The following is a 26,589-nucleotide window of genomic DNA, read 5'->3' on the forward strand; positions in this document are numbered from 1 at the left end:
GAATTTCTAATTTCTGTATTATCACAATAGAGAGATTTCCATTCAGTCTTTCTGCATTGTGTGCAGATGGAATAACTATTTACTTCAATTAAATGGAGTAACTATTACTTTACTTTGTGGGAAAGGGGAGACTGAGTTTTTATGGAGGTTATTCAAGGTCATACAAAAGAAATATATATTACATAAAAGAAATGTATATTACATGTCTTATTATTAAGAGTTTCAGGGCTGTCTTTAGTGGACTGTAAGCTTGATAAAGAAACCCTGGCTTGGGTAGAATGGTGCCTGTCTATGATTATTTGAAGCCTGGAGAAGAAGTACTTGTTAGAGTAGCCAAATAGCATCAACAAGATGAGAAGTTTCCTAGAAAAGTACTAAAATACTTATAACTTAATTTATAATTTGATCAAGCAAAACATCTTAGACTGAATTAATGAATGTATCCCTACTTTGAGATCCATGACATTGAGTAGATTTGTTGTCTTTTCCTGGTGCAGCTGTGAGTCCCAGTAAATACTGGCTGGCTACCTGAGGTGAATATATGTGTGTGTGTGTGTATGACTCAATAAAAAAGCCCCAGAAGATCAAAATTATTATCATTTTTCTGTTAACATACCAGGGCTCAACTGAGTCATACAATTGGGTACAGATGCACTTGAAAAATGGGTACTTGTGACTGGCTGCTACCTTGTGTTGTGGATGTCCTTTTGGTAGGATTGTGGTTTTAATTTCTCTTCTGAATTGAACTTTTGGGCTGCTAGAGGTCACATGGAGTTGCAAAGTTTGAGTGAACAGAATTTCATAAGTGGATCAACAGGCTGTGAAGAGCACTTAAGAACCTTTAAATTGTAGTGTCACCGTGTCATTGAGATGGGTGGGCAGACAACACTCAGGTGGGGGCTGATCCTGACCAGCTTTTGCTGGTTTTCCCTTTGTTTTTAGGCATGGATTTTGGAATCCCGCTTTTAATTATTGTTATGGATTCTCATAGATGGCAAGAAAAGCATTCAGGGCACACGTGCTGGGCAGGGTGTGCTCCTGCTGCTGTACCCAGGTTGGAGTGCCAGGGAGAAGGGCCCAGAGAGGAGTGGGGAGCTGCATGGGCAGGGGAGGGAGACCTCTGTCCCAAACACAGATATAACACAGGGAAAGCACAAAATGTTCCATCTTCTCCTTTTGATTTGAGCTGCCTTTAGGGAAACAAGACTCATTACATTTAGTCATCATTCCTGATGAGTAAATAAGGATACATGTCTTCACCAGCATTTTAATTTGTCCTAAAGAAGCACATGGGACCTAATATTGTGGTTAGTCACTCCAATCAAAAAGAGAGAACCTTATTTTTTATCTGATTTTTATTGCTTCACTTAATATCAACTGTCCAGTCATTTAATTTGGCAAGGCTTTCAGGCAAACGTAAACCCTTCATCAAACCTTGGCATGTGTATCCAAAATCTTATCTGCACTTCAAGCTTCCTTAGTAGATTGCATTTTGAAAAAAAGAAGAGGTAAAGAAATGCTCTTCCTTTGCCTAGGTACTGCAATGATCCCAATCACAGCACAATTGCTGTTATTTTTTATTTCTGGATGAACAGATTCCTTACGCTGGTGCCCGTGACCTGGCAGTGCCTTTTCAGGCCTTGGCTTTTCCACAAGCTCATCAGTCAGTCACATTTATGATAGTGGTCTGGGGATGTGATCATATCCACTGGGATCACATGGAAAATATAAGTCAGTGAATCCCAGACAACAGTTGTTGGGATGACCTGAGCCTGGTCTGACAGAAGCCTTACTGCTTTTTCAATTCCATCACTGATCCCCTTTGTAAACCCATCAGGATCCTCAAAATATCCTGTGACTTTCGGATGGACACTAAGTTACCTTGGGTGCTCTGAGTCCCCGGCAGGACTCAGGAAGAGCTGCCGGGCAATCCCAGCAGAAGTGATACAAACTGAGCTGAGCAAGAGGAAAGGGAAAAGGTATTTGGAGTAGTGTTGGCCTGTTAAATATTCACTGATTAGTGGACCCTTATTTCACATAAAAGGAATCGTAGAAGGAATGTAATTGTAAGTTAAATAAGAATGCTGGAGGTCTCACTGACGTTAGTAAGAAAAGTTATCAAGAATCACAGAAAACTTTTGGTCTTGCAGGAAGGACTGACAGACTTTTAGGGTTGGGGTCTTGAGGGGGCAAGGAAGGGGATGGTGTAGAGGAGGTAGAAGCTTCCATGTGGGAAACTCATGGGGTTACAGTTCTGGGACAACTGATAATTGATCAAAGGTGCTTCCTTGTCTTGCCTTCTACAGTCTGTCACTTTTTTTAAGAAAAAGGAATATTAACACCCTAGCTTTTCCATAGTTTACAAGCAGCAGTAGCACTGCAATGAATTCTGCTGCACCAAGGCTCAAAATGCTCACATACATCATCCAGCTGATGTAAATTCAGATTTATTGTATTTCCAATTATTGAGAAAGATGAGAAATTTTATTCAAGGTAAGAAGTGGAGAATCATATGTAAATATGACTTAGATTTTATACTTGTTTTCACAGAAATCTCAGGTGAGCCCATAATGATAGTGGAAGACTGGTAGAATCTGCATGTCTGTGTTATTTTTATAGTACTGCCAATATCAGTAGCAGAAATCTTTTTATTTCAGAAAAGCCTTTAAACTCAGTGTAGCTGCAGACATTATGGAACATCTTGAAGAGCAGGAGAAGGAGAAGCAGATTTGCTGGCTGGTTACATCTATGGATGTAATGGACTTCTCTGGAGTTTTGGCTGTAAGTACATCACTTTATAGATGTCATGATATTTCTCAGTAAGTCCTCACAAGTTTCTCTAAAATAATTTTAAAGGTTTTTATCCCAAAGCTAGAGCATGGATTTATCTGAGCTAGACTGGAATCTCATTTTATGTGGAATCTGTGCTCTGATTCATACAACAGGGCAGACTTAGTGGCAGAAAATTACTGGGTGAAATCTTTTGGGGAATGTCTGGCAGAACAGGACCTCATTAAATAAGAAATGTTGAACTTCTCTTTCTTTTCCCCTACAGGAATTATTTCTCTCTGAACCTGGGCCTAGTGAAATGGTTATAGATTTGAATACACATAGCTGATAAAAGTGAGTTCTGTTTCATGAAAAATGTCTCTCAAAATATATTTAATATTGTTTGTTCTTTTTTTATTCATACAGTGTATGGACTGTTTCTACTGAATCATAACTGCAAGAAAACAAGAGATTTAACTATAGGAAGAAAAAAAGTCAAGCAGCATTTCAACATGAAGAATGACTCAGGATAAGAAGAATGAAGAAAATTAACATGCAAAAGGTAAATCTAAGAGAGTAAGACATTATATATGTCTGTCTGTAATGTAGAAAATTATGTTTAGCAGTTCAACCAGAATTCTCAGTTCAGCAGTAGGAGCTGAATTAGCACTGGCTCCTGGAAATCTTGGGAATTAAAGATGCAGGCAATTCTTTCATTTACTTATGTCATTACCCCTTCAGGACAGATGGTAGAGACTCCCAGAAACAGTCACCATTTTTCATATGGCTGACAAATAACACCCTCAGTTTGGCAAGAGAGCAGTGAAAAGGTGTCAGACGGGTTTCTTCAGACTTGGTATGAAGTAATTTTCTTGTAACATGAAGAATCATCTTTCTTAGACATCACATTCAGGCTACCATAAATAATTCTTTTAACACATTTTCAAGCTTTCACTTCTTATGTACTCATGCAAAAATAATCTGTTTGAATGTGTGTATGCAAGGGGGGAAATCTTCCTGGATCAACATAATTGTACAGAAGAGTGATGAATAGATTTTAATGTATATGGCTCTGAGAAGAGGGTATTCTTTCTTTTTTGGAACTTTACTGCTGTTGTTTGACTTCAGAGTGAGAACTGAATAGTAACTTCTGATGCACATTCAACAGGAAGCTCTCAAGGGTCAAATATCAAGCTCCTGTACAAAAAATTCTCCTGGCATTATTTAATACTGTATATTAATGGTAGTGGAGAAAGCTTTGGTTAAAGCTGCCAGAGGCTTGTGGAACTTGCTTTCTTTCTTACTGTAGACATTGTTTTACAGGAATTTGAATTATTTCTGTGAAATGTTGAGTGCTTCTGTCTGTTCAGATTCCGTTGTTTGAAAGACACCTACAGTGAACAAGGGTTGCCTGGTGTTTGGCAGAGTGAATGGTCTCAGCATGATAAATCCCCTTTTATTTGGCAGAGGTAAAAGTATTTAAAACACGAGAAAATGTTCATTTCCCCTTCAGTTTCAATGACCTTTGAAATTGTTGTATTCTCTTTTAAATGCTTTCAACATGAACTCTGCCTCTAAAAATCAGTTTTCTTCTCAGACCTCCTGCAATAGTTGCACAAGCACAGCATGATTGCAGCAGTTCCAAGCAGGGCACTGAGGTTCAGCAGCTCCGAGTTTGTACTTCAAATATAACAGGAATTTTCTGTCTACAAATGAAACTATTACAAATATGTAAATTTTTCAGCAAGGGTATGTTATATCAGAGATTGTGCAGTGCTGATCTGAAGCAGGAATGATCTGCAGCAGAGTCAAAATTCTCAGCCTTAACTGAAGAGGGAAAATAAAATTCAAAAACTGCCAAGCTGTAGTTATTATCCAGATATCTTTCTGATATATCAGGAAATTTCTAGGCATTGGCTTCTATTTGCCTATAATTAAGTCTGGGGTTACAGCTGAGTGTTAGGTTTTAGAAAGCTAAAGCTGAAAGCCCCTGTAATTACCTGTTTCTCAAGGGCATCAGCATAGGTGGCAGGAGCTCCTTTCTGGCAGGGAGTTCCTTACCTGTTCTAAGCAGTTCTCCTTCACAGCATGGACTGCCAGCACTCACAGCTGTTGGGGCTGGGGATATGAATTAGTCCCAATATCCTTCCTGAGGGGTGACTGTGCAGGAGGTTGGGGTCAAGGTCAAGCTTTGGAAAGATGAGCCTCTGTGGATTTTAAATCCCAAGGAGTTAAGAGGGCTGGCAGCTTTTCTGTTTAAATGATTCATTCCCCTTCTAGACTTTGAATTAATGTTATGGTTTGAATTAAAGATAAATTATAAGTCAATGATTCAACTTTGTGGTGTTCAGTTTTAGGGAGGTGCCTGGCACAGCCCTGCTGCTCTCATTTACTGTAGGGATTGATCAATTTACTGATATTACTAAGCATTTATTTGGGCTCACAGCCAGGGCTTCTGGTGTTGCAGCTCTGGCAGTAGGAGATTAAAAAGAGGGCTGAGAACTGACAAAGGTCAGCTTTCTGCATTATCATAGGAATTGAGCTCCACAGTAAAACTCAGTTTGGGGTTTTCATGATAGTAAAATTTATGGCTAACATTCAGTATATGCTTAGGAATAGCATTTCATTGTGTTTCATTAAAGTTCAATTTTTTATATTTCAGTTTTGGTCTAAATTTTCGGAGATTTGTGTATTTCAGTTGCTTCACATGTTACTGTAGGCATTGGCTTTATTGAGGTTAGCCTAAGGAGGAGGGCTGGAGTCAATATTTAGGCTTCTACAGCCCAAAAGATGTCAGCAGACATGACCCACACACATGTATTTTACTTTTATAGAGAGACTAATCTCTGCCTATAAGGAAGATTGGTTTTAACAATTCAGCACATCAATATATACATTATCTGGGGATTGCAGAGATAGGATTAAAATTAGGAGTAATCTAATCTGGTACTTAAAATTAGGGTTAGAGGATTTCAGATTAGGATTATGAAATTTGGAGCCCTCTGTGGTATAGGTTTTTGGTCATTGACATGTCTATGTTTTAATTGGGGATTGGCTTTGTGTTTAGAGTCTGAAGCCCCAGAACTGCTTTTCTGGTGTACTTTACAGAGCTATAATTTGTACTGATGTCAACCTTTTGTTGTAAATATGTGATATTTAAACATGTAATAACATTTTTTACTGCATAGATGGGTATGTTATAGTCTGGTTTACCATTTAGGAAACTACAGTGTCAGAAACCTACTGTATTCATTGCTGTTATTAGTATTACTTATCCTACCAGGGCTTATACTAAACCCATCACAAACTGTAGCCTTAAGAACAGCCAGGGAGAAAATTCTTGTCATGTTCCCAGAGAGAGAAAACAGAATCATCTCTCCATCCCAGCTCACTCACCCCCACATAGAGCACATGAACATGATGCATGTCCAGAAGAATGTGGGCTATCAACTGCTGTGCCCTGGGACATGCAACAGGAAAAGACACCTTTCCCTTCCCCAAGGCACAGCATGGGAGTGCAGGTGCATCTGACAGGCTTTTGTACCTTGATTGGCACCACTGTCAAGGGAAAAGGAACACCAAATTCTAGCAACAGTTTTCTGTATTTTCTGTGACTGACACCTGAGAATGAGTCGGTGTCACCAGACATGGTCTGCTCTGTTTCTGTCACAGTGTTCTCTGTGCTGATGGCTCTTTAACTTAACCTTTTGAGGGACTCTGAGCTGTAATGAGGACTGAAAGGAAAATAAAATCCCTGCAGCAGAGAATCAAGCAGTTTGCATCACTCTCTGATGGGTTCATCATAGTAATTATGAACCTGTCAGCCTATATAATACCTGCCTGCAATAAAAGCCTAGTTTGAAGACTCTTTTCCTTGCCTGGACTGTGAAGATTCCCTTTCTAGCATAGACAGTGGGAAGGAACCTCTTTTTATATTTTTTTTTCTCTTATCACAAAAGATTAGAACAGAATGTCAGATCCTGACATGAGGATAGGGGTGCATTTGTAAAGGACATCCTAGGAGAAGGTGTTCAAGGGAAGTAGCAGGTCATCCTTAAAAGATTCTCTTCTTCCAAACGAAAAAGAACCTGCTTTGCAGACCAAACAAGAAAAAGTCCCTTCCCTCAGCACCTAGCAGTCTTGTTTCAGTACATCATCAGAGATGTATCTGGAGGATGGGACTTTTTACAGGCAGCCTTCTTTTATTCACTTCAGAATGAGTCATATGTTTTTGTGACCAGAGCAGTTGGTTTGAAGACGAAAATTACGAATAATGCACCACCCTTAAGACAATTCTATTCCTGAAAGATTGAGCTCAGGGTATTGGCAATATCCTTTGCTCAAAGTTAGTTTTCAGAAAATAAGAGAAAATCCTAGGGATGCTGGTAAAGAATATGGGTTGACATAAGCATATTCTTACCAGATAATGTAATTTATCCTGTGTTTATGGGTGCTGGGCCTGAGAAACAAATATCATAAAGGCTCAGTCAGGCTGGAAAGAAAAGAATTTGCATAGCTACGATAATATACAATAACTGCTGCTTAAAAGCATGGGCTTCCAGAAATCCTGTCAGTAACAAAATGACATTGCTAATTGCTTCCTTTTCTGCTGAGGAGTGAAAACCTTGATCAGGGGGTGGAGGTGCATGTGCCAAAGTACTGACAATGAACATTAGAGCCCCTGCTCTGCCTGTGCTTTAGTAAATGATTCAGGCCAATTCTTGCTGCTGTTCAATGCAGAGCGTGAGAAATGAGCAGGATGGAGAGACACAATTTATGGGAAAGCTCAGAGTAACAGCATGCCAAAGCCAATCCCACAGGAGCTCAGTGACTACACTGTGATGTCAAATAGCAGTGAAAATGAACTCTCAGATAAATGTGGAAGCCACATGAGGAAGAACAGCCCAAAGATCCTACCATGGTCCTTTCCTGGTACCTGATCATGGGTTCTTGGTTGGCCTGAGTACACTGAAAGGAAAAAGAGCTCGAAAGGGAAGCATCTTGCTCAGCCTTTCATGCCAAGCTCAGTGGAAATTCAGATCTCTTGATGTTTTTGATGTTTTCATTAATATTTTTTCCTTAATTCTTCAAGAATATAGCATACATTTCAACTAAGCATACAGTTCAACTCCAAACTCACTAGTGTGCTCAGGATAACAGCAAGTCCTAAGTGTTTAGCATAACTCTTAGATTAAAGTAATTTGATGTAACTGTGATATGAACATCACATTTTCAAAATGATCCTTAGAATCCATAAAGTGGACATCTACTAGAGAAAGAATTGCTAAAAATGGTTTAAGGATGGAGAAGCCAAAACAGTAGGACTGCAGGCTGTCTGTCATATTCTAGGAAATTAATTTCAGAATGCCCAAAAAGATGCAACTTTTATTTGCAGATAAAGAGTTCCTGTGAAGACACTGTATCTTAATAAACCTGTTCTTGTGTGAAAATATGAGACGAGTTTAAAGTAGAAAGATCTAAATTATAAATAGAGATAAGGTGCTTCTCCTTGTATTTTGGGCATGTTGTTCTTTTTAGTTGAGTTAATGTGCTACATAGTCTCATCTGTTTCTATGAATATTTTTTAGCTCCATTAAGCCTAGAGAAAGATCAACTTGTAACTTGGCCTGAATGAAATCAGTTTTATAAGCTAAGTGTTCCAGATATCAGACATAAGTATTTGAGGCTTACTTTTAATGCATTACAGTGATTTTTATATACAAATACTAGAGCTGCGAGCATAGGCTAGGTTAAAGGGGTTTATTTCTGAAACAGAACATAGATAATATAGGATATTTTTCCAAGCTTTTATCAAGCTCTGATGAAGCTTGAATATTAGTTGTGCCTATTTTGCCCAGAGTGAAGACCAAACAGGAAAACTCAGTTATTTGCAGTACTTTATGAATGCGATGATAAATATTTCCTTTAGGACCTTGCAGCAAGCAGTTACTTAAATGATCCTAAAAAGGATCATTTAACTAGGAAAATTTAATAAATTAATTATGTCAGTAAAATATATACATAAAATAATAGATGTTATTGGAATGTATTCCAGCCTATTACCTCTAAGTGAAAAGCCACAAAACATCCAAGCTTTTTTTTTTCTCCCCCATTTGTGTATAATAAATTTTAAACCTTGGGATGCTTTTAAATTCCCAGATTACAGTTTCACAGTGGTTTCAGAATACGTACAAATCCTGAATATTGTCTTGAGGCTTTGCTGAGATGGTTGTGGTGTTCCTTTGCAGTATTCCTGATGTGGAAAACATGAAGGACAGACTATTATTGGGCTATCCTGGTTCGTAGATGGTGTCCATATGGGATGAGCCTTTTTGTTTCACCTCAAATTTACTGAAATACAGGTGGCTAGAGGGTGCACCGTGCCAGGGGTGGCCTCGTGTTTTAACCAGCTGCATTATTAAATGCAGTGAGAAATGGGACCAGTTCAGGTGAATTTTAGATATGGCATTAACGAGAACTTAGCAGGAGGCAGTGAAGATCAAGGAGACGCTGGCAGGCGTAAGCAGAGCCCGAGAGGCTCTGGGCACTCAATGAGTCCCTCAGTGTTGGTGGAGATGATGTGCTGGTTTGTTTGGCCAGCGGGGCGTTGATGGGAATGGGCTGGGCTGCAGACACAGGACATGAGAGCAGAAGGAGGATTTGGCGTCAGCGAGCAGCTACCAGGCCGTGGGCAGCCAGCACTGCCTGGAATGCTCACTCATGGAGGGGCCGGGAATAGCCCTCCTGACAGCAGATAGGCTCAAGTGTTTTTGTCTTTGGGAATCCGGAGGGATGGGGGAGATGGCTGTGGAATTTGCAAGGATTGCAGAAGTTTGGCACCATTTTCGGGTTGATGTTATATTCATTACATTCTGTTCCAGGGCTCTGGCTGGGGCTGATGACTCTGCGTTACCTCATGGCAACGCCCTGGTGCTCTGCTCCTCAGGGCTCAGGTTACTCAGTGAACTTCACTGTGTGGCCAGATAAAACTGCCCCGTTATTGTGACACGCTGTTCAAACTCTTCTGGTGACATTTAGATCAGCACAGTTCAGAAATTCAGGGGCCTGGATTGAGTGTAAGCAGACCATGGGGCTTGGTTAATATTTTTATACTGATATGGGATACTGTGAGCAGTTTTGGCTGCCTGAGTACGAGGTACTGAAATTAAGACAAATGAGAAGAGGCTGCAATAATAAATAAAGTAATGGAAAGATGCAAGAGGAAAGCACGGAGGAGTTCAGTTTGTTAATTCTAGCAAAGAAGGGCTTTGATTTCTGTGTGTAAATACCTCCAGGCAATAAGGATATGGGGACCAAGAGAAGAGGATTATTTGAACCTTTAGTTTAATAAAGCTTTTAGCAGCAGCAGCCAAAGTCCAATCATTTTAAGCACTTTGTAAGTAAGATTGCAGGAAATTAGAACAAGGTTCTTAAGAATTATATCACTGAGACTTGGCAACAGCCTGCTGACCAGATGAATTTTCAGATGGAGTTGGATGCATTTTTGAATGAGATGGGAGAAGGATCTTGGTGGCAGGAGTTCCTTCCCAGTGTCCCTCCCTGGCTGCATTGCTGTAAGAGTGCAGTGAAGCTGAGGCTGTAGCAGGAACTTGAGGTGATTTTGGAAGGCTCTTGCTGTAAGACAGTAGAGCAGGGACAGTTATTTTGGAGACATTACTTCAATGTAAACAGATCTGATGTTTTTCCATTTACCGAAGTCGTCTATCACAGCTGTCTGTCAGAGTCTTCTTTGGGCAGCCAGTAAAACCTTGCCATTTCATCATTAATGGAGAGGCAACAACACTCATCTCCCAGCTTCCTGGTGCTGCAGGACAACTGCCAATGGCCCCAAAAATTTTACTTCAGTCCTTCCTCTGCTAGGGTAATTCCTGCTTTCTCAGTGGCTTGGGGTGAGAGGGGAGAATGCCTCAGTCACCCTTCTGAAATTTGTCCTTCCATGTCTGTGAGCTCTGTCATTCAATTATTGGTTTCTCTTGCTGGCTGTGAAATTTAAGCAAATTTTGATGAGAATAAGAGTCAGAAAAATCACTCAGTTGTAAAAGATAAGGTGTGTAACATTTGCAGCTTTCTGTGTATAAAATTGTGGAATATATTCATTGTGCTGCTCAACAGTTTCCCAACCAGTGGTTTGTTTTGGGTGTTTTCACTTTCAGAAGCCATGTTTAAGTAGATAATTGTACTTGCTGTTAGAGCATTTTGATCACAGTACTAGTTTGCCTTTTAACCCTATTTTGAAACCAAAGCTAAAATTTAAACTTATATCTCAATGACAACGATGATCTCCCTGAAACACTACTTTAGGTTAATCCAAGATAATTTAAAAGCAGCTTGCCTAGTTTGTAGCAAAATCACATCATTAAAGAGTGAAGAGTGGGAAAGTGTAGATGTTTGCCATTAGTTCCTCCTTATAACCTTATAACTTATGTACTAATGAAAGGAAATATTGGTATTGGCCTAATGATAAATAAGATTAGGATGTTGTTTTGAAGTCCATTCCAACTTTGCGTTTGTTAATGAAAGCAGTTTAATTCAAAAGCATCACCCTTAATTGTCTCAGTTAATCTATGAACACTCTCTTGAACAATGAACTTGTCCATAGAACATAATAATCTGTAGGTTTTGCTCCATGTTTATCTTTTCTTTTCTTTGCTCTGTGAACATTGTGCATATTCCCCTTCTGGGACCTTTCCTGTCCTGCCAGGACAGTAGTTTGCTTGTGATTCATATGTGAACTTCAGAAAACATGGACAATTGCTGATGATTTCAGGGATATGATGTTACTCCTATCCTTTTAGACTTTTTACATTTTTATAATCACTTTATCTGGCATAATATAAAAGAGCATTACAAATAACATTTATTTGGAGTGATTACTCTTGCACAAGACTGTCTGGCAGATTGCAGGCATTTACAGATGTTCTGATTTACAAGTACTGTTGCTCATCTTATTAAAGTAAATATATTCAATGAAGGACCAGAACATCTTAAAAATAAACAATGACTGCATAATAGGTAGATGCAAACAAATATTATCTTTACTTACAAAATCTGTCTATGGAAAAATAGGAAATAGGAAAATTGACTGAATAACTGACATATCAGTTCTGCTACAGACACAGAAATTATAGCTCTCAAAATATTTGATTTTTTTGTTGTTGTTGTTAAAATACAACAGATTTAATCTAAAATCTCAGCCTTCTGAGAATATCTATGAATAGAAGAGGGCCATCTAACCTGTGACCATTCAGGCAATAGCAGTGGTTAGTTTTCATGTCAGTCTCTCTCAAAGGGGATCTACAGCTCACTTGGAACATGGGGACACAGAATATAACAGTCCAGGTGAAATTGTATAGTAACTAATGAAAAATAAGAATGCATGGCATGCAGGCAGTGCTTTGTTCAGGTGTGTGTAGGGAGCTTTTTCCATCTGTGTGTGAGAACATGCAAACTCTCATTTTATTAATTAATTAGTTAGATTAAGCTAATTGATATTACTTATTTCTGTCAATATTCTTATAAACACTACAAGTACATCTTCCTTTTGTGCTGAACAGGTCCTAAAATCCAAGCACACACGCCTTTGTCTGTAATAGAATGGAGTTTATCTGGACAGACTTTGTAAAACTGGAAAAAACAGCTCAATAACCAACCTTCTCGTAAGGGAAATAATTGTGAAAGTGCTGTTTACCAACATGGTGTTATACTGGAAAGTGTTTAATAGCTTCCAAAACTAATTTTTTAGATAACTCGTACAGAAAATGGTGTTGGACTCCTTTCCTGTGGTTACGCATTTCACTATCTTTCTTGTATTTATCTCTAATGACACCCCAGCAGAGGAGTACTCTGAAAAAAAGAGTTGAAAGAGCAAAATGAAGTTGTTCTGTGCAAGAGAAAACTCCTGCCAAGTGAAAAAAGGCCAATTTGAGAGGAAGAACGAACAGATCTGGAAGTGTAGCAAGGCTGATTCCTGGCAGTAAAGACAGACTGAACTTGAAAGGAAAGAAGTAGCTGCTTGTGTTTGTAGACTAAGATCAAAGTCTTTGTGCCACTACTCACAGTTATTGTTATTGTGAGTGAGGGGGAAAGGATTTGCTGTAGTCAGAGGAGAGGTTATTGCTGTAATTGAGAGGTGGCTGAGAAGTTGATGCTTAGGTACATAAAGCTCAGACTTTGACTTCAGTGTAATTGGGACCAAATACCTAATTTGAAGATGTTGTCTGGATGTGTATCTGAATATCAGAAGCATTTGTTGAAAGACACAAATGACTACAGAAAAGTGGGAGAGTTTGGGGTTTGCCAAGTGGAACAAGCATCCACTGTGTTTTTCTCAGTTCAGCTTCGGGTGATCAAAGGACTTTGTCAAAATACTGAAAAAACCTGTGGAAATGGGCAACTGACTCACGCAGCTCTAAATCATGAAAATGTCTCAGACTTTAGCATGGCTGGTTTAAATTCCAGTTTCAGGCTGGAGATTTGGTGACTGTTATTTTCTATTAATTCCTTTCTAGCACCCAAGGTGGGAGCAAAATCAGTGCTGTGTGATTTATTTAGATAACCAACAGAGCTTTGTAAACAAACAGGATAATCTGGTGGTCCTGAACTTCACTGCTAGACCTGACTGCCCAAAAAACAGCTTTTCTTCTCCAAAAGGCTGATTCTCAGCTAGGTTCAGCCTGTTCCCATTAGCTGCTCTGCTGGTGTGTTTTTACATACTGTAGTAATTAATTTTACAATGGGCCCTTCTGTCCTGTTTATAATTTTCAAATCTATATCAAGACCATTTGGGTTATAACAGCTCTAAGTAAAACCTAGCTTTTGCTATTACTTGCAGTATCTGCTGAGACCTTTTCTATGATTAAGGGAGATTTTGATTAGCTGAGGTGCCCAATTTGAAGGCACTTGGAGTTTTTTAGCAAGGTTGTGACTGGCTTTCATTAGAAGTGGCTTTTTGGTAATTGCTGATGGCTCTTTGCTTGTCTGTAGTAAAGCTACTACAGGTGGTAAAAACACCATGATATTACCTTGCTGTGCATTTGGGCTGGTGAACACAAACCACTTCTGTCTTAGAGCTCATCTATTAAAGGACAACATTGTTTATACATCCAAAAAATTTTCAAAACATGAGCTGTGAAATGTTAGCAGTAATATTTTGGCACAGGCTTTGCAGGGTTACACCCAACTTGAGGTTCTCTATCAGTCTCTGCATCACTGAGAGCATTGCAGAGCAACCAGTAAGAAAACCACCAATATTTCCTTTCCAACAAGGCCACAGCAGCTGAGAAAAGCAGGCTGGCCTGAAGGATTGGTAAATAGTGAATACTGGTGAGCTAATTCTGCTCGCAGACAGATGAGGAAGGATGAGACAGATGAGGAAGGATGAATAAATTTGATGCAATCAGAGTTATTTACAAGGTTTATATTTAAAGTCCAGTTCTTTTAAGTAGAAGAGAATTTGAAGAAGTGATGGTTTTGTTGCAGATTTTTTCAGCCCATCTCTTGCCTATAAGCTCTCAAGCATGGGAGCTGCTAGGACATCTCAGCAGAAAACATCTGCTGAGGTGCAAGGAGGCTTTGTTCTCCCCTCCTTATCACTGTGACTCCTGTAGTCCCTTCAGTGTGTGTTTTCATGTTGTTTTCTCATGTTATTTTTGTGTCTTCCATTTCAGTCAGTCATGCAGTGGCACCAGAGACCTCTGCATTTTCCTCTCTGGACATAGGGAAGTCCTGTTCCTTTGCTTGTTTTTTGTGGAGAGGCATTTGTTCCTGTGGCATTTGGGAACTCATTTGCAAACCTCATCTTTTACATCTACAGCAGCAGATTCCAGAGGCCATGCAGCTAAATATCTGTGAAGGAACCTTGATGCTGTTTGGAACTGGGCTTTTTTATGTGCCACTGTGTTTATCAGGGACAGCGGTAATGGGGAATACTCACGGGATTCTTTACTGCAGGTATGCTGGTGGGCTTTGCCTCTGAAGCTGGAGACCCCAAATTAGACATATTCCTTTTTTGAAGCTTTTACATACAACTTTGTGTTTGCCAGGGGTTCTGCTACAGTTTTGCATAGGAAGAGTTTGTCTTGCTTGAATTATGGTCTGTGCAGTGCAGATCTCTTGATACCTCTCAGGTGTTCTCTATGAGTGGAGTCCTTGGGACCCTTCTTGTGATTGAGCAGGAGGGCAGGACTTGATTTGTGTGACTGTTGTGCAGTAAGCTGTTCAAAGCTGTGCAGGGGAGCTTGTCTCAGTCCTTAGTCCTTAATGAGAAGTTATTAATAAGGAAGCCAGCTGCATCTCACTGAATTGCAAGACTACTGGAGCTATTCATAACCATAGGAGCTGTGCAGTGCTTACATACAGTGGAAAATAACAGATCCTCTTCTCCTTGCACAGCATTACTTCAGAGCACTTGTTAACCTTTGCTGTGTATTCTGAACAGTCTCGTGGCTTGGTGATTTTTGTGATGCCCTCATTATTTAGCTATTCATAAACTATAATTTGAATCTATGTTAGCACTGAAAAGCACCTTTTTTATCCATATGCCTTTATCTGTAAGCAAGTCTCCTTTGCTTCCCTTTCTAACACTAAATTTATCAAATCAGAATAATCTGGCACGAGTTGTGCACTGAAGATTTGAACATTGAGCCTAATGATCAGAGGTGATTGGAGTTAAGTGTGTCCAGACATGCAAATGTGTTTACAAAAATCTGCAGCCAGCTAGGGGTCCCATTTAACCTTATTCAGAGGGTGTGGCTGGATGCACTGCTTGGATGTTGAGATGATTAGAGCAATGCTGCTGAAGGTGTGATGTCTGAGGACCCATTAGCTCTGGCCATCAGCTGGCACTCTCTGGTGTTTCCTTGCTGTCCCAGCTCACACCCAGAGGCCTGTGCCTCTTAGTTTGCCCAGGCTTACAAGGGGCAAATGAAGTGATTCACTAAGAGTTCTTGTAGTCCCTGCGGAGTATCAGCTCTGCCTGAATGGGGAACTTCTGCATGTGCCAGAGCTGAAACTGTCTCTGATTTCCCCTCAGGAGCTGCACTTAAGCCATTCAGACTCTCCAGCATTAATGGAAGTTGGCGACGAAGGTGCTTTAGCTTTCCAGACTTCATTGTGGTGCTGAGTGACAGCAAAGACATTCATCTGGTTTTGGGCTGAATCAAAGCTCTCCACTGGATCAGAGGCTGAAGTCTACAAGGTAAGAGGAGCCTTATCTGCCTGCATGATTCTCCACAGAAACAAAGCACAGCACTGCCCAGCAGCCCTCACCCATCCATGCATTTGTGCATCCCATATCCTAACAGGTCACTGGAAATGTGCCAGGTGCCTCCTCTGCACCCCGGCCAGGGGATCCTACAGCAGTGCTGTGTGTGCTGCTCCCTCTCGTGTGTGACAGCACGCCAGGCACTGGGATTCCAGCCTCGTAAAATAATCCATGGATTTCAGCTGTTGCACTGGGCCAAGTTTTCATTGGCAGCAGCCTTGGATTTGAGCTGCCAGAACTGGAAACGCCTGTTAAGGCAAAGGGCTCCAGCGCTCCCCCTGGACCCCGGGAGCAGTGTCCTGCCTGTAAGTGCCCCGCCGCTGCGGGCGGTGACGGCTGCGTGACTCAGCGTCCGCCTTGGTTTCGCACCCACTGTCTGGATCTGACTTGGAAGTGGACATTTCCCACTCAGGCACAGCTGCTCTGGTCTTTGCTGAGCATCCATCTCACCTGATGACATGTTTTCCCTTTAGCCAACAGTGCTGTGTTTCTAGCACGGGCTCATTACTGTACCCATGCAGTAGCTTTTCACTTTGGCCAGTGTGTGAAGGAAAACAAAGCCCCAGTGCATTTCCTCTCTCCAGAGGCTGGCAAGCTGGATCCCTACAGAAGGTATGATGGGCATTCCTTACCTGCCTCTGGTTCCTGAACACCTGCCTTTTATGGTGGGTGATGCTGTGGTGGGGTTGGCATTAGAGCATCAGTCACCTTTAACAGATGTTGGTTGTGAATTTTCCATCCTTTCCAGCCCGTCAGCCCTGATTTCACCCCTGAACTCCTTTTCCTGCCTTACTCCTCTCCTAGACCTTAGATTTGGAAGGAATAACATGGGTTTTTCCAAAGGGGTGTATTTAACATGCAGTTTCCTTAAGGCTTTACCAAGAAAAGATTGTTTTTGGAAGGATGAGCGAGTCTGATTGTGTTCTGGCAAAGGCTGGGGTTTAGCAGATGTTTTCCTGGAATACAGGCATGGGCTGAGTGCTCTGGGCACTGCTGCAGCAAGCAGATGGCTGGATCCAAGGTGTGCCCACGAGGAGGTAAGGGGCTGTTACTTCTTTGAGGGTCAGATTGGTCAGAAAGGTTGTTGAGTCTGTTGGGATTTTCTCCCTTCTCACAAAATATGTCACAGTAGAAATTTTTGTGTTCTGGGAGTGGAATTAGCTGCCCTTAAGGACATCACTTTCAGTCTGATTCTCATCCTTAAAAGACATTGACGTAATTACCTGTACCTATTCTAACTTACTCTCATTTCTCCTTCCCTCGTGTCTTTTGCATGGAATTTGTCTTCTTGGAGCTGTTTTTATTTCTCAAGTCAGGTTTCTGAGAAGCAAACCCATTCAGTTTGAAGTCTAACTCAGATAAATCTGTACAAAGTGCAAAGCAATTTTAAGTCATCATTGTTTTGCAGGACTACTTCACTTGGTGCACTGGAAAGGGAAGAAAAAAAAAGGGGACAACAACTGGGGATGTCTAACATTGGTTAATAATATACAAAAATAGAGACAAAATTCTACTGGGAGACAATTTGCTCTGGTGGCTGAAAATCTACTTTAAAGCTGGTGTTAATCTCTTACTACCCCCGAGTGCCAGGAAGAGGGAAAAGAGCTGCAGCTGCTCCCTGGTTTGCTGGGCATGGTACATTCTGCACTGTCCCCTGGCACTTCGGGCAAGAGCTTTAGAAATGGGAAAGAATTTTTTCAAAGATAAAACTCCCAGCAGTCTCAAAGTTGATGGGAACCTTTATTTTGATTATTTTCATTGTACTGACATTGTCCTTTTATGCAAACTTAACTGTAAAACACTCTTGAGATACTGCATAGAAAATACACATAGGAAAAACCACATATATACACGTCCATAAAAATAGAATACATCTTGGCAAAATTACTTGTGTACAGTGTATTGACATTATTGAACCAAACTTACATCACCTTTGGAGAAAAATGTTCCATGTGCGTAAAACCCCAGACCATTTGCTGAGCTGGGAGTATGGCAGTGGATATGGGTTTGGGTTAAATAAATGGCTATACCAGAATGGCAGAGTAAAAACAAGTTATAAAATACCTGCTCTATAAAGTAGAAGAAGCCATTTTGTTTTTTTCTTCCAAAAAATAGCAACATCTCTACACTTGCATGGAAACCAAAGGTACCAGTTCCAAATTCTCCTGTAGATTCGTTAGCTGCAAACAAACTTTAATGTAATTTGTTTCAGCATTTGCAACCCTTGGGCACAGTGGCATTTGGTGGGTTTGAGCACACAACATAGTATAGCACAGCCCTAATTCTATTGGGTAATTGATAAGGAAAAAAATCTAATAGATATAAAATTTAAAACACTTAGCAACCTTTAAAATATGTAGACCACTTGAAATTATGGGTTTATTTTCTTCAGTTACTTTCAGTGGAGGCTGCTCCTTGCTTACTGCTTTGACTACATGGATTTCTCTGCTGCTTTTCAGAACATACTGTGGAAAGTGACCATTCCAGTGTAATAAATAAAGCAAGTGGGAACAGGTCCTCAAAGCCACGGATCTTCCTCTTGAAGTGGAACAACAGGACTGAAGAGGCAGCCTCCGGGAAGCAGGGGAGGAGAAAAGCACATAGCACCCTTTGAAGTGCGGTGGTTCCCGTAAGTACGGGCAGGCAGCAGAGCAGGCTGCAGCAGCCTGGCCCCGGGGAAGGAGGTGGAGCTCAGTAGGGGAAGGCGGACACGGCGATGTAGATGATGAAGGTGGTGCGGTACTCGACGCTGCCCTCGGCGCTGTAGGACAGGGCCCGCACGCCCATGCGGTACGTCCGGGGCTCGCGCAGCGCCCGCGTGGTGAACACCACCCCCTTCCAGTTCTCATCCCTCAGGGCAAACGGCACGGCCGGGTCCTCGTCCGCCATCAGGAAGGTGGTCCTGGGGTGCATGACTTGGTCGTGAGTGTAGGCCACCAGCCGGATCAGATCCTGCCCCGCAGCGATGCCGAAGGGCAGCGAGAGCAGCTTGTACTCCAGGGCATAGGTGCTCAGGTCACAGTCCAGGTCGTTGGCCGGGCAGCTTTTGAGACAGAACCTAGGAAGGAGCAGAACACTTCAGCCCAGGAAGAAGGCACAGTATCTTAAGTACTGGGATAGGTCTTAGAAGAGAAATTTTTCCCCTGTTTACCCTGTTGCAGATTAAAACTTCTCTAGAAGTGCTCATGCACTCTTCGTCCATTGTTCCTTTAGAGCTGCAGCCCAGTTTAACATCCCTTTTTGCCTCAACAGGATCATTCCAGAAAGATGTTGGCTGCACTGATATCATTGATGGCCATAGGGTAAGTTTTAGTGACTGTGCTCTTAAACATTAGAATGGCAAGACCTAGTTTAAAATGTTCTGGGTAGCATTTGAGGTATGTGTCTGTTATAAAATGTCATAAAATAAAGAATATGTAATGAATGGCAGAATAAAATTTACTTTTCTTAATCAAAAGTTAAAATATGAAATCTCTGCTAGTGCAGTTTGCGAGTGCTAATAGAGGCTGAAGGACATGACCTCCATGTCACTGTAGATGTCACTGCAGTTGAGCTTGCTCCCAAAAGATGGTTTCTGACTATGAAAAAAGCTATTTTTCTTTGAGGATATTGAAAGATTAAAAGAAATCAATATGTTTTTTTTCCCAGAACAGGGAAATAACAAAGCTTAAAGGAACTTAGAATTATTTTCATGACTAAAAGAATGGTATCTGATGCTTTGAAGCTGATAGCAAGTCAGGCCGTTCAGATTAGATGTTAGGAAGGAATTCTTCCATGCCAGTTGAGGCAGTGGCACAGGTTTCCCACAGAAATTGTGGCTGCCCCCATCCCTTGGAAGTATCCAAGGCCAGGCTGGACAGGGTTTGGAGCACTCTGGGCTGGTGGAAGATGTCCCTGCCCATGGCAGAGGGTAGAACTGGATGTTCTGTTAAGGTCCCTTCCAACCAAAACCATCCCAGGACTCTGATCTCCAATGTCAATGCCTTACCTTTAGTTACTGTGAGCTCTACTGGTGTTAGGCAAACTTAAATTTTCTTCTTTAACAAGCACAGGTTAAGGAGCTGAGCTTGAGGCAGCTGAGAAGGGGCTGAGAATAGAACATACCCAGAATGTGGCTCTCGCTGGTAGTTGGGTGGACAAGGAGTGTCTATGCACTGGTAGCTTCCTCTCATGTTGAAACACATCTGATGTGATCCACAATTTATGTTCTCTTCAAGACACTCATCAATATCTGGATGGAAAAACATGCAAGGGATCAACTGCTGGTAGACGAATTAAAGGGTGAAAATCAAAGTGGGTAAAGGCTGAGCAGAGCCCAGAATGTGCCTCTGTTTGACCCTAGAGCTTGGAGGTCAATGTGTAATGAGAAAGTCACAGGGGAACTGCAGAGAATTAGAAGTTGCAATTGTCTAGTTTGCTGATATTTTATGAAACAATAAAAGTGTGGAATATAAAACCTTCTGGAACCTGAGATTTTGAATGCTGACTCTCACACAGCCAATTCAGAGAGGTGGCTCAGCCATGTGCTGAGCTGGCTGGTGTCAGGTTTCTTTGCAGACCTCCCCCAGAGCACTGCAGGGATGGCTCTCCGTACCTTGGCAGGTTTTGCCGTTGGGCATGAGGCGGTATCCCGCGGGACAGGCACACTGGAAGCTGCCCAGGCTGTTCCTGCACTCGTGCTGACACGTGTCTCTGCTCTCACACTCATCGATGTCTGTGGAGAGAAGCACCAACACCTCAGCACTCCCTGAGCCTGCCATGAACACAGGTACCTTCCCCCTCTTTATGTACTGCAAGTGTACAGACAGAGCTGTCTGGATATCTTTTTCTGATGGGGTTGAACATCTAAGACTAGAGTGTCCTCTTCCCTTACCTGTGCCATTCCTTGTAACTCTGCAGGCACTAAAGTCAGCTTTGAGGGGCTCCTCCCCTCGATGAAGAGCAGCTGTGACAGATCCCAGCTGAGGAGACCAGTCCTGAGACAGAGCTCTGGGAGAAAGGGGGATGTGCCACCTCTGTCCACTGCCAGGGTCATACAAACACAGTCCTGCCCCCAAAGCAATCTGAGCTGCCTGATGATCAACCAAATGTTAAGCAACATGCTTAGGGAACACCCACACTCCTTATCTCACCAGAGGAAGCCTTGTTACTGTGGGAGTCTTCCTTACAGTCACTCCCTCCTCAGGCAAAGCTGTTTCCCTTTTAAACTGGCCTTGCCCATGCCAGAGGGATGAATTAGGCTCAGTAGCTGGGAAGAGTGTCACTAAATGCTCTTCTTTTCTTTCTTCCTTTTCTTTTTTTTTTTAATCTCCCTCTCAAATACAGAAGTACTAGTACCAGACCACATTATGTAAAGTTTCCAGAGCACATTAGCATGATGTAGACACAGATAACTTGTAATTATAATGGGCTTTTAAAACATCTGCCTAGTTCAGGACAGCAGCAAAGTAATCTCAAGCAAGAGTTCAGACTTGCATGGTTAAATCAGTGGAAGGAAGATCTCTGCTTCCCCTCTGTTGGACTGACAGGGGTTGCATTAGATCAAAATGCAAACAGAAAAGAGATACAGATGTGACTACAAACCTCTGTGCTGTTAGCAAATCCTGATGGTTGCCTACAGAAATAATTTTCTTTAACAAAAGCATCCTTTGGGGCTATTTTTCATATTAAACAATAATTTTAAAATTCAGATATTTATTCAATGAAATGAAAGTTTCATGGAATATTATTAATATTAATGGCATATTTACTAATTCCAACTGGAAGCTAGGATGAAGATCAAAATTGGAAACAAACCCTTCTCTCAGAGTTGTATTCCTGGGTCTCTCAATTTGACTCCTATACCATAACAATCCACATGGATGTGACTACTGAAACCTCTCTGAAGCTTAAATACAAGGTTTGATGTCTTCTCCATGCTCACTGAATTACATAGCAACCCCTTTTCTTACATGAAATAATTTAAAAACTTCTCTGTCTGTCACCTGCGTGACAGTGGCAGTGCTGGCAGTGGCCCCAGTGTGATTGATTCTAAAATGTTTATTCCAAACTTTTCTGACACAGATTACTGATGCCAGTGGGAGTCTGACAGAAGCACTGTAACCAGGCTGGGGCTGCTGGTGGCTTTTGTTGTGTGAGAAGATTCACCAATGTGAGCTACCATGACCAGGAGAAGGAATAACAGAGGGAAATACTTTGCATACAGGTAATAAACAGCACAATTAATACAAGAGGTTATAAGGAGGTGTGAGAACATTTTTGCTACAATGTGAGCCAAGACAGCAGAGACCAGAACATGCAGAACCCTCTGAATATTTATCAGGGTAATAGAAAACACAACCCCAGCACCACAAACCCTCAGCCCCTGGTATATATCACAGAGTAACCTAAGAATAAGGCCCAAAATAGAGTTGCATAGATAGGACTGACATTTACCTACACATCTGGCATTTCTTGCCTCATAGCCTTCAGGACAAGTTTCTCTAAGGTTCCTTCTAGTCCTGGAGAAAGGTACTCTGCTGTTCCTATACTCTGAGAAGGAGCTGTAGAGATTTGAGGAGTGCCTGTAATAGTGCTGCAGTTGCTGGTTGTCTCTCCCAGGGGAGAACTGAGCATGGTTATAGCTACTGTAATAGGCACCCGAATTTGGCACCCTCTCCAATCCGGCGCAAGATTTCCCATCACCCAGTAACTGCTGCCCAGGTAGACAGAAACACTTGAAGCTGCCGGGGGTGTTGGTGCAGTGAAGTGCACAGGGTTTAGGCACTTGTTCACATTCATTAATGTCTGCTCATGTGACATGATCCAGAGCCCCAAACCATGTGGAAAGGAGAGAAAACAAACAAACAACAACACATGACTATACGTATATATACACACAGATACTTATCTCAGTGTCAGGAACAAGCTGAAGACATAAAAGCGAGGTTTGGAGGCAGTAAAACATGGAGAACACTAGGCCAAGGAGGCAGGATCCACTGTCCTGGACTGTAACAGACCTTCATTCTCCCACAGGCTGATGTGACTGTGCTCACCAGGACAGGAGCCCTGCTGAAGCCTTGTGTCAGCCTCAGCTGCTCAGTACTCTCTTAGTAATTGGGGTTTTTTTCCCCCTTAAGTGCTCCACAGATGAGTGGAAGAAGCTGCTGGGTCCTTCTTTAAAAGACAAACCTTAACACAGAGCATTCCAGAGAAGTACAGTGCTAGAAATTCCTTACACCCCACACTAAGGGAAGCACAACAGGCTCTGATGTGGTTATTGTGCCTCGTGTTGGGGGAATCACAGAATCATGGAATGCTTTGGGTTGGAGGCAGCTTACAGCTCAGCCAGTCCCACCCCCTGCCATGGGCAGGGACACCTTCCACCAGCCCAGCTTGCCTCAAGCCCTGCTCTACCTGCCCTTGGACACCGCCAGGGATGGGGCATCGGGCTCAAGAATATGTTTCAAGGCTGCAGGGGCAAGAGGTTGGCTCCCTTCTAACGCTGCTATTGGTTGTTACAGGTTGGAGACTCAAAAGTACATTTAATTCACTTTTGGACAATTAAAAAATAGATTTATTTTTGCTTTCCTAAGCAATGTCTATTTCTTTTTAGTTGTTTAAATTGCAGGCCAAAGTTATTTGGACCAGCAGTAAATATCCATCCCTAAATCAAAACTGAGTGCTGAGCTCACATAGTAAAGGCCTTGAGGGTGCAACATGCTGAGTGTCCTTCCCTCCGAGTAACTATAAGTGCCCTTGGGACTGCAGGATCTTTTCCCACGGTCTCTCTGACACTACCAGAAAGAAATTTTCTATTGTTTTTATCAAGTTACTTCAGACTCAGCTAGAAATTTGACACATACTGTATTTCTTTTCAAACTTAGTATTTCTTCACCAGAAAAAGACAGAAGTTTGTTAATTTCAAACAATCTGCAATGATCACAAACTAAAAACCTGCTATTAACATTATCCTACTAGAAATTAAAGATTATTTTAATGGCAACTCAATAATAATTTAATTATTCCATAGTAGTGTGTATTCTTTCAATTACTACTGTAGAAATGCCATTAAGCCAGTGTTGTCACAGTTTCATTTGGATCCCTATGAACAGAAACTTCTGAGCACAGCTTGTAACTCCTCCCCAAGCCACAAATTAATGAGAATAGTATTTAAAGATCAATACTGTCCAAAATACAGTAGAACATTAGGCTGCATTTTTATGAAGTGGTTAATATTTGATACATTTAAGGCTTTAAACAATTTAGGGGGATATTAATAATTAATTGCTTTAAGAGTTGGAAATCCAGAAGTAGTAATTACAGAGTGTTACATTATTTTGCAGCTGTTATTTGGCAAACACACAACTGAAACTTCACATATTTATGGAATTATCTTTAGGGTAGAATTTTCAGGTGTTACAAATGAGAATTTCACTTTAAGGATGACAACAACTGATCTGAATTTTAATTGTATTAATCTCAGTATGTACTTAAGATGAAAAATTTATTATTCATATACATGTAAAAGAAAATTAATTCAATTATCTCCTTAGCACTCAAGTGTTGACTTTTACATTCTGTACCTACCTAAAATAAATTAACACTGATGCCTTTATGACAACCAATGTCCTTGGAACAAGTTCTGGATAAGCAATAGAAGATTTTCATAGAAATTACGGAAGACAACAAGTGAAAGTTTGAGCAATTTCTTTTGCAAGAGCAGCCTGTGCAATACAAGCAGAACTGACTGCAGGGAGTCACCAGCACTGGTTCCAGGGCTGCCCCTGTGAGAACAGGCTGCTGAGGCATGGGAACCCTAATATTTATAAGAACAAGATAAAATTACTTTGAAATACCTACATTTTCAGGCTTTCTCTAATTTGAAAAACAGTACCTGATTTTATATTCTAAACAGCCTTGCATGTGTAATCTGCATTATAGCAGCTTTTAGCAAAGCCCTTCACCTATGTGGAATGGAGAGAAAACAACACAGCTCCCAGAAATGCTGTAATCCAGGTAAATGGGCAGACAGAGCTCTGTGGGGGTCACAAAGGAACATCTTTATCCCCATCCAACAAATAAAAAAGGGAATTGTGGCACAAAGGGCTTTACCCAGGGTAAAAATGGCACAGGCAGGAACAAAATTCACGACTTCTGTTTCAGTCTGAGCCCTCTTTAGTTTCCAACTCCTCCCTGTGCTCGCTGTCAACAATGACAATAAGAACTGGATTTTATTAACAAAACGAATGCTTTGGATGAATATATATTTAAAATATATTTTTAGGAACATAAAAATTCAAACCATGAAAATACATTAAGAGGGAGCTTTCAGCCCCTTGGTCAGAAGGCAGCTTTAAGGGTGCTGGTATTTTATGAAAACCTACAGTCCTAGACTTTACCTGGCTTTTTCCTGTCAGGAGTTTAAATGGCTTAAATATACGTTAAGAGTCTGGGATTGGTTTTATTTCAGTACAGAGGCAGATGGCAGAAGTAATATAATATCTTACATAATGTAATGGTATACAGCCAAACACTTCTTAGTGCAATTTAATCTCTTTTAAAAAATCCCAAACACTCCTGGCTTTTGACAGTCCAAAATCTTAGGTTGTTAAAAAAAATAAAATAAGAAAAAAACCTATTTATCTTGAAGAAGTCATCAGGGAGGAATGTTTTCCTGACACATGTAACAGCAACCGAAACCAGCCTCACTTGGTGTTATATACCCACATTCAGAAATCCTCATTATCAGGGTAGGTCAGCTCTTACATTTTAAATATTTTATATGTATGTGGTAAAGGTGATTCTAAATGATCCTACTGCCTTCCTGAAGTCTCTTAAATGCCAGGGGAAGTGCTTATCCACTTGCCCTGGCCCTACACATTAAAGTCTCATGCTCCCCGTCAGAGCTCTGCAGTCTTCCATGATGTGGGAGAAAACCCTGCATGGCTTTATGCCAAGATGTCACAGGGAGTGACAGAATGGCTGGCATTCCTGTGAGTGCCAGAGATCCTATTCCTTCCCTGCTGGGAGCCACCCATGCCAGGAGGGGAGTACTGAGAGAAATGCAGATCAGGTCCCTGCTCTCTGCTTGCTGGGGAACACCCCTGGCAGTCCTGATCAGGGCATGGGTGTACTTGTGATGTTCAGGAGCCAAACTCAGTTCTGGGTCTGTGGCCTCCTGCAGCTGCTTGGGGTGTGCTCCCTGGGGGAACCCACATGACTCCCTGTGTGACTGCCCTCAGGGCTGAGCCAGGGCAGCATCAACAAACCCCACCTGATTTTGTAACTGAAGCCTCCTGTGGGGCAGTCATTTGCCACATCCATCCACCAGTGCCGAGTCCCTGTTACACTTTGTTTTCAAAGCACAGCCCCAAACCAATCTCTGTTTGGAACCATTTAGCTCTGTTTGTTTAGAACAGAACACTTTGTTTTAGGCAGCCAATTAAGAAACGCAGAGCAAGCTTGTCTCTACAGCGTGGTCTCGCACAGGGACAGCACTGCCGGTGTGGTGCAGCAGAAAGCCAGGCGAAAGCAGAGCACAGGTGTGGGAGACGGAG

General features: G+C 41.5%; 1 protein-coding gene and 1 long non-coding RNA gene across 17 annotated transcripts in view; one reads left to right on the plus strand and one right to left on the minus strand.

Annotated features, from left to right (window-relative positions):
- The window catches only part of LOC135304891 (uncharacterized), a 42,629-nt gene extending 16,041 nt beyond the window's left edge, over positions 1-26,588 (plus strand). For 6 of the 16 annotated variants that reach the window (XR_010366139.1, XR_010366141.1, XR_010366138.1 and 3 more), the window contains 9 exons: positions 2,658-2,781; positions 3,196-3,331; positions 15,821-15,985; positions 16,092-16,663; positions 17,019-17,088; positions 18,511-18,841; positions 19,304-19,353; positions 20,654-20,819; positions 20,951-22,524. This is a non-coding gene — a long non-coding RNA (uncharacterized LOC135304891). Of the gene's footprint in view, positions 1-2,657; positions 2,782-3,195; positions 3,332-15,820; positions 15,986-16,091; positions 16,664-17,018; positions 17,089-18,510; positions 18,842-19,303; positions 19,354-20,268; positions 20,561-20,653; positions 20,820-20,950; positions 22,525-23,065 lie in introns of those variants that run through there. The other 10 variants (XR_010366129.1, XR_010366128.1, XR_010366127.1 and 7 more) reach the window with 10 other exon arrangements.
- Positions 17,771-26,589, minus strand: part of HMCN1 (hemicentin 1) — a 164,368-nt gene continuing 155,549 nt past the window's right edge. The window contains exons 104-107 of the mRNA XM_064427772.1: positions 22,487-22,837; positions 20,646-20,765; positions 20,156-20,282; positions 17,771-19,109 (exon numbers count right to left, since the gene is read on the minus strand). Coding sequence (XP_064283842.1) covers positions 18,743-19,109; positions 20,156-20,282; positions 20,646-20,765; positions 22,487-22,837 — 965 coding nt within the window. The 3' untranslated portion in view covers positions 17,771-18,742. The remainder of the gene's footprint in view (positions 19,110-20,155; positions 20,283-20,645; positions 20,766-22,486; positions 22,838-26,589) is intronic.

Source organism: Passer domesticus, chromosome 7 (genome assembly GCF_036417665.1).
Source record: "Passer domesticus isolate bPasDom1 chromosome 7, bPasDom1.hap1, whole genome shotgun sequence".
Lineage (NCBI taxonomy): Eukaryota > Metazoa > Chordata > Aves > Passeriformes > Passeridae > Passer > Passer domesticus.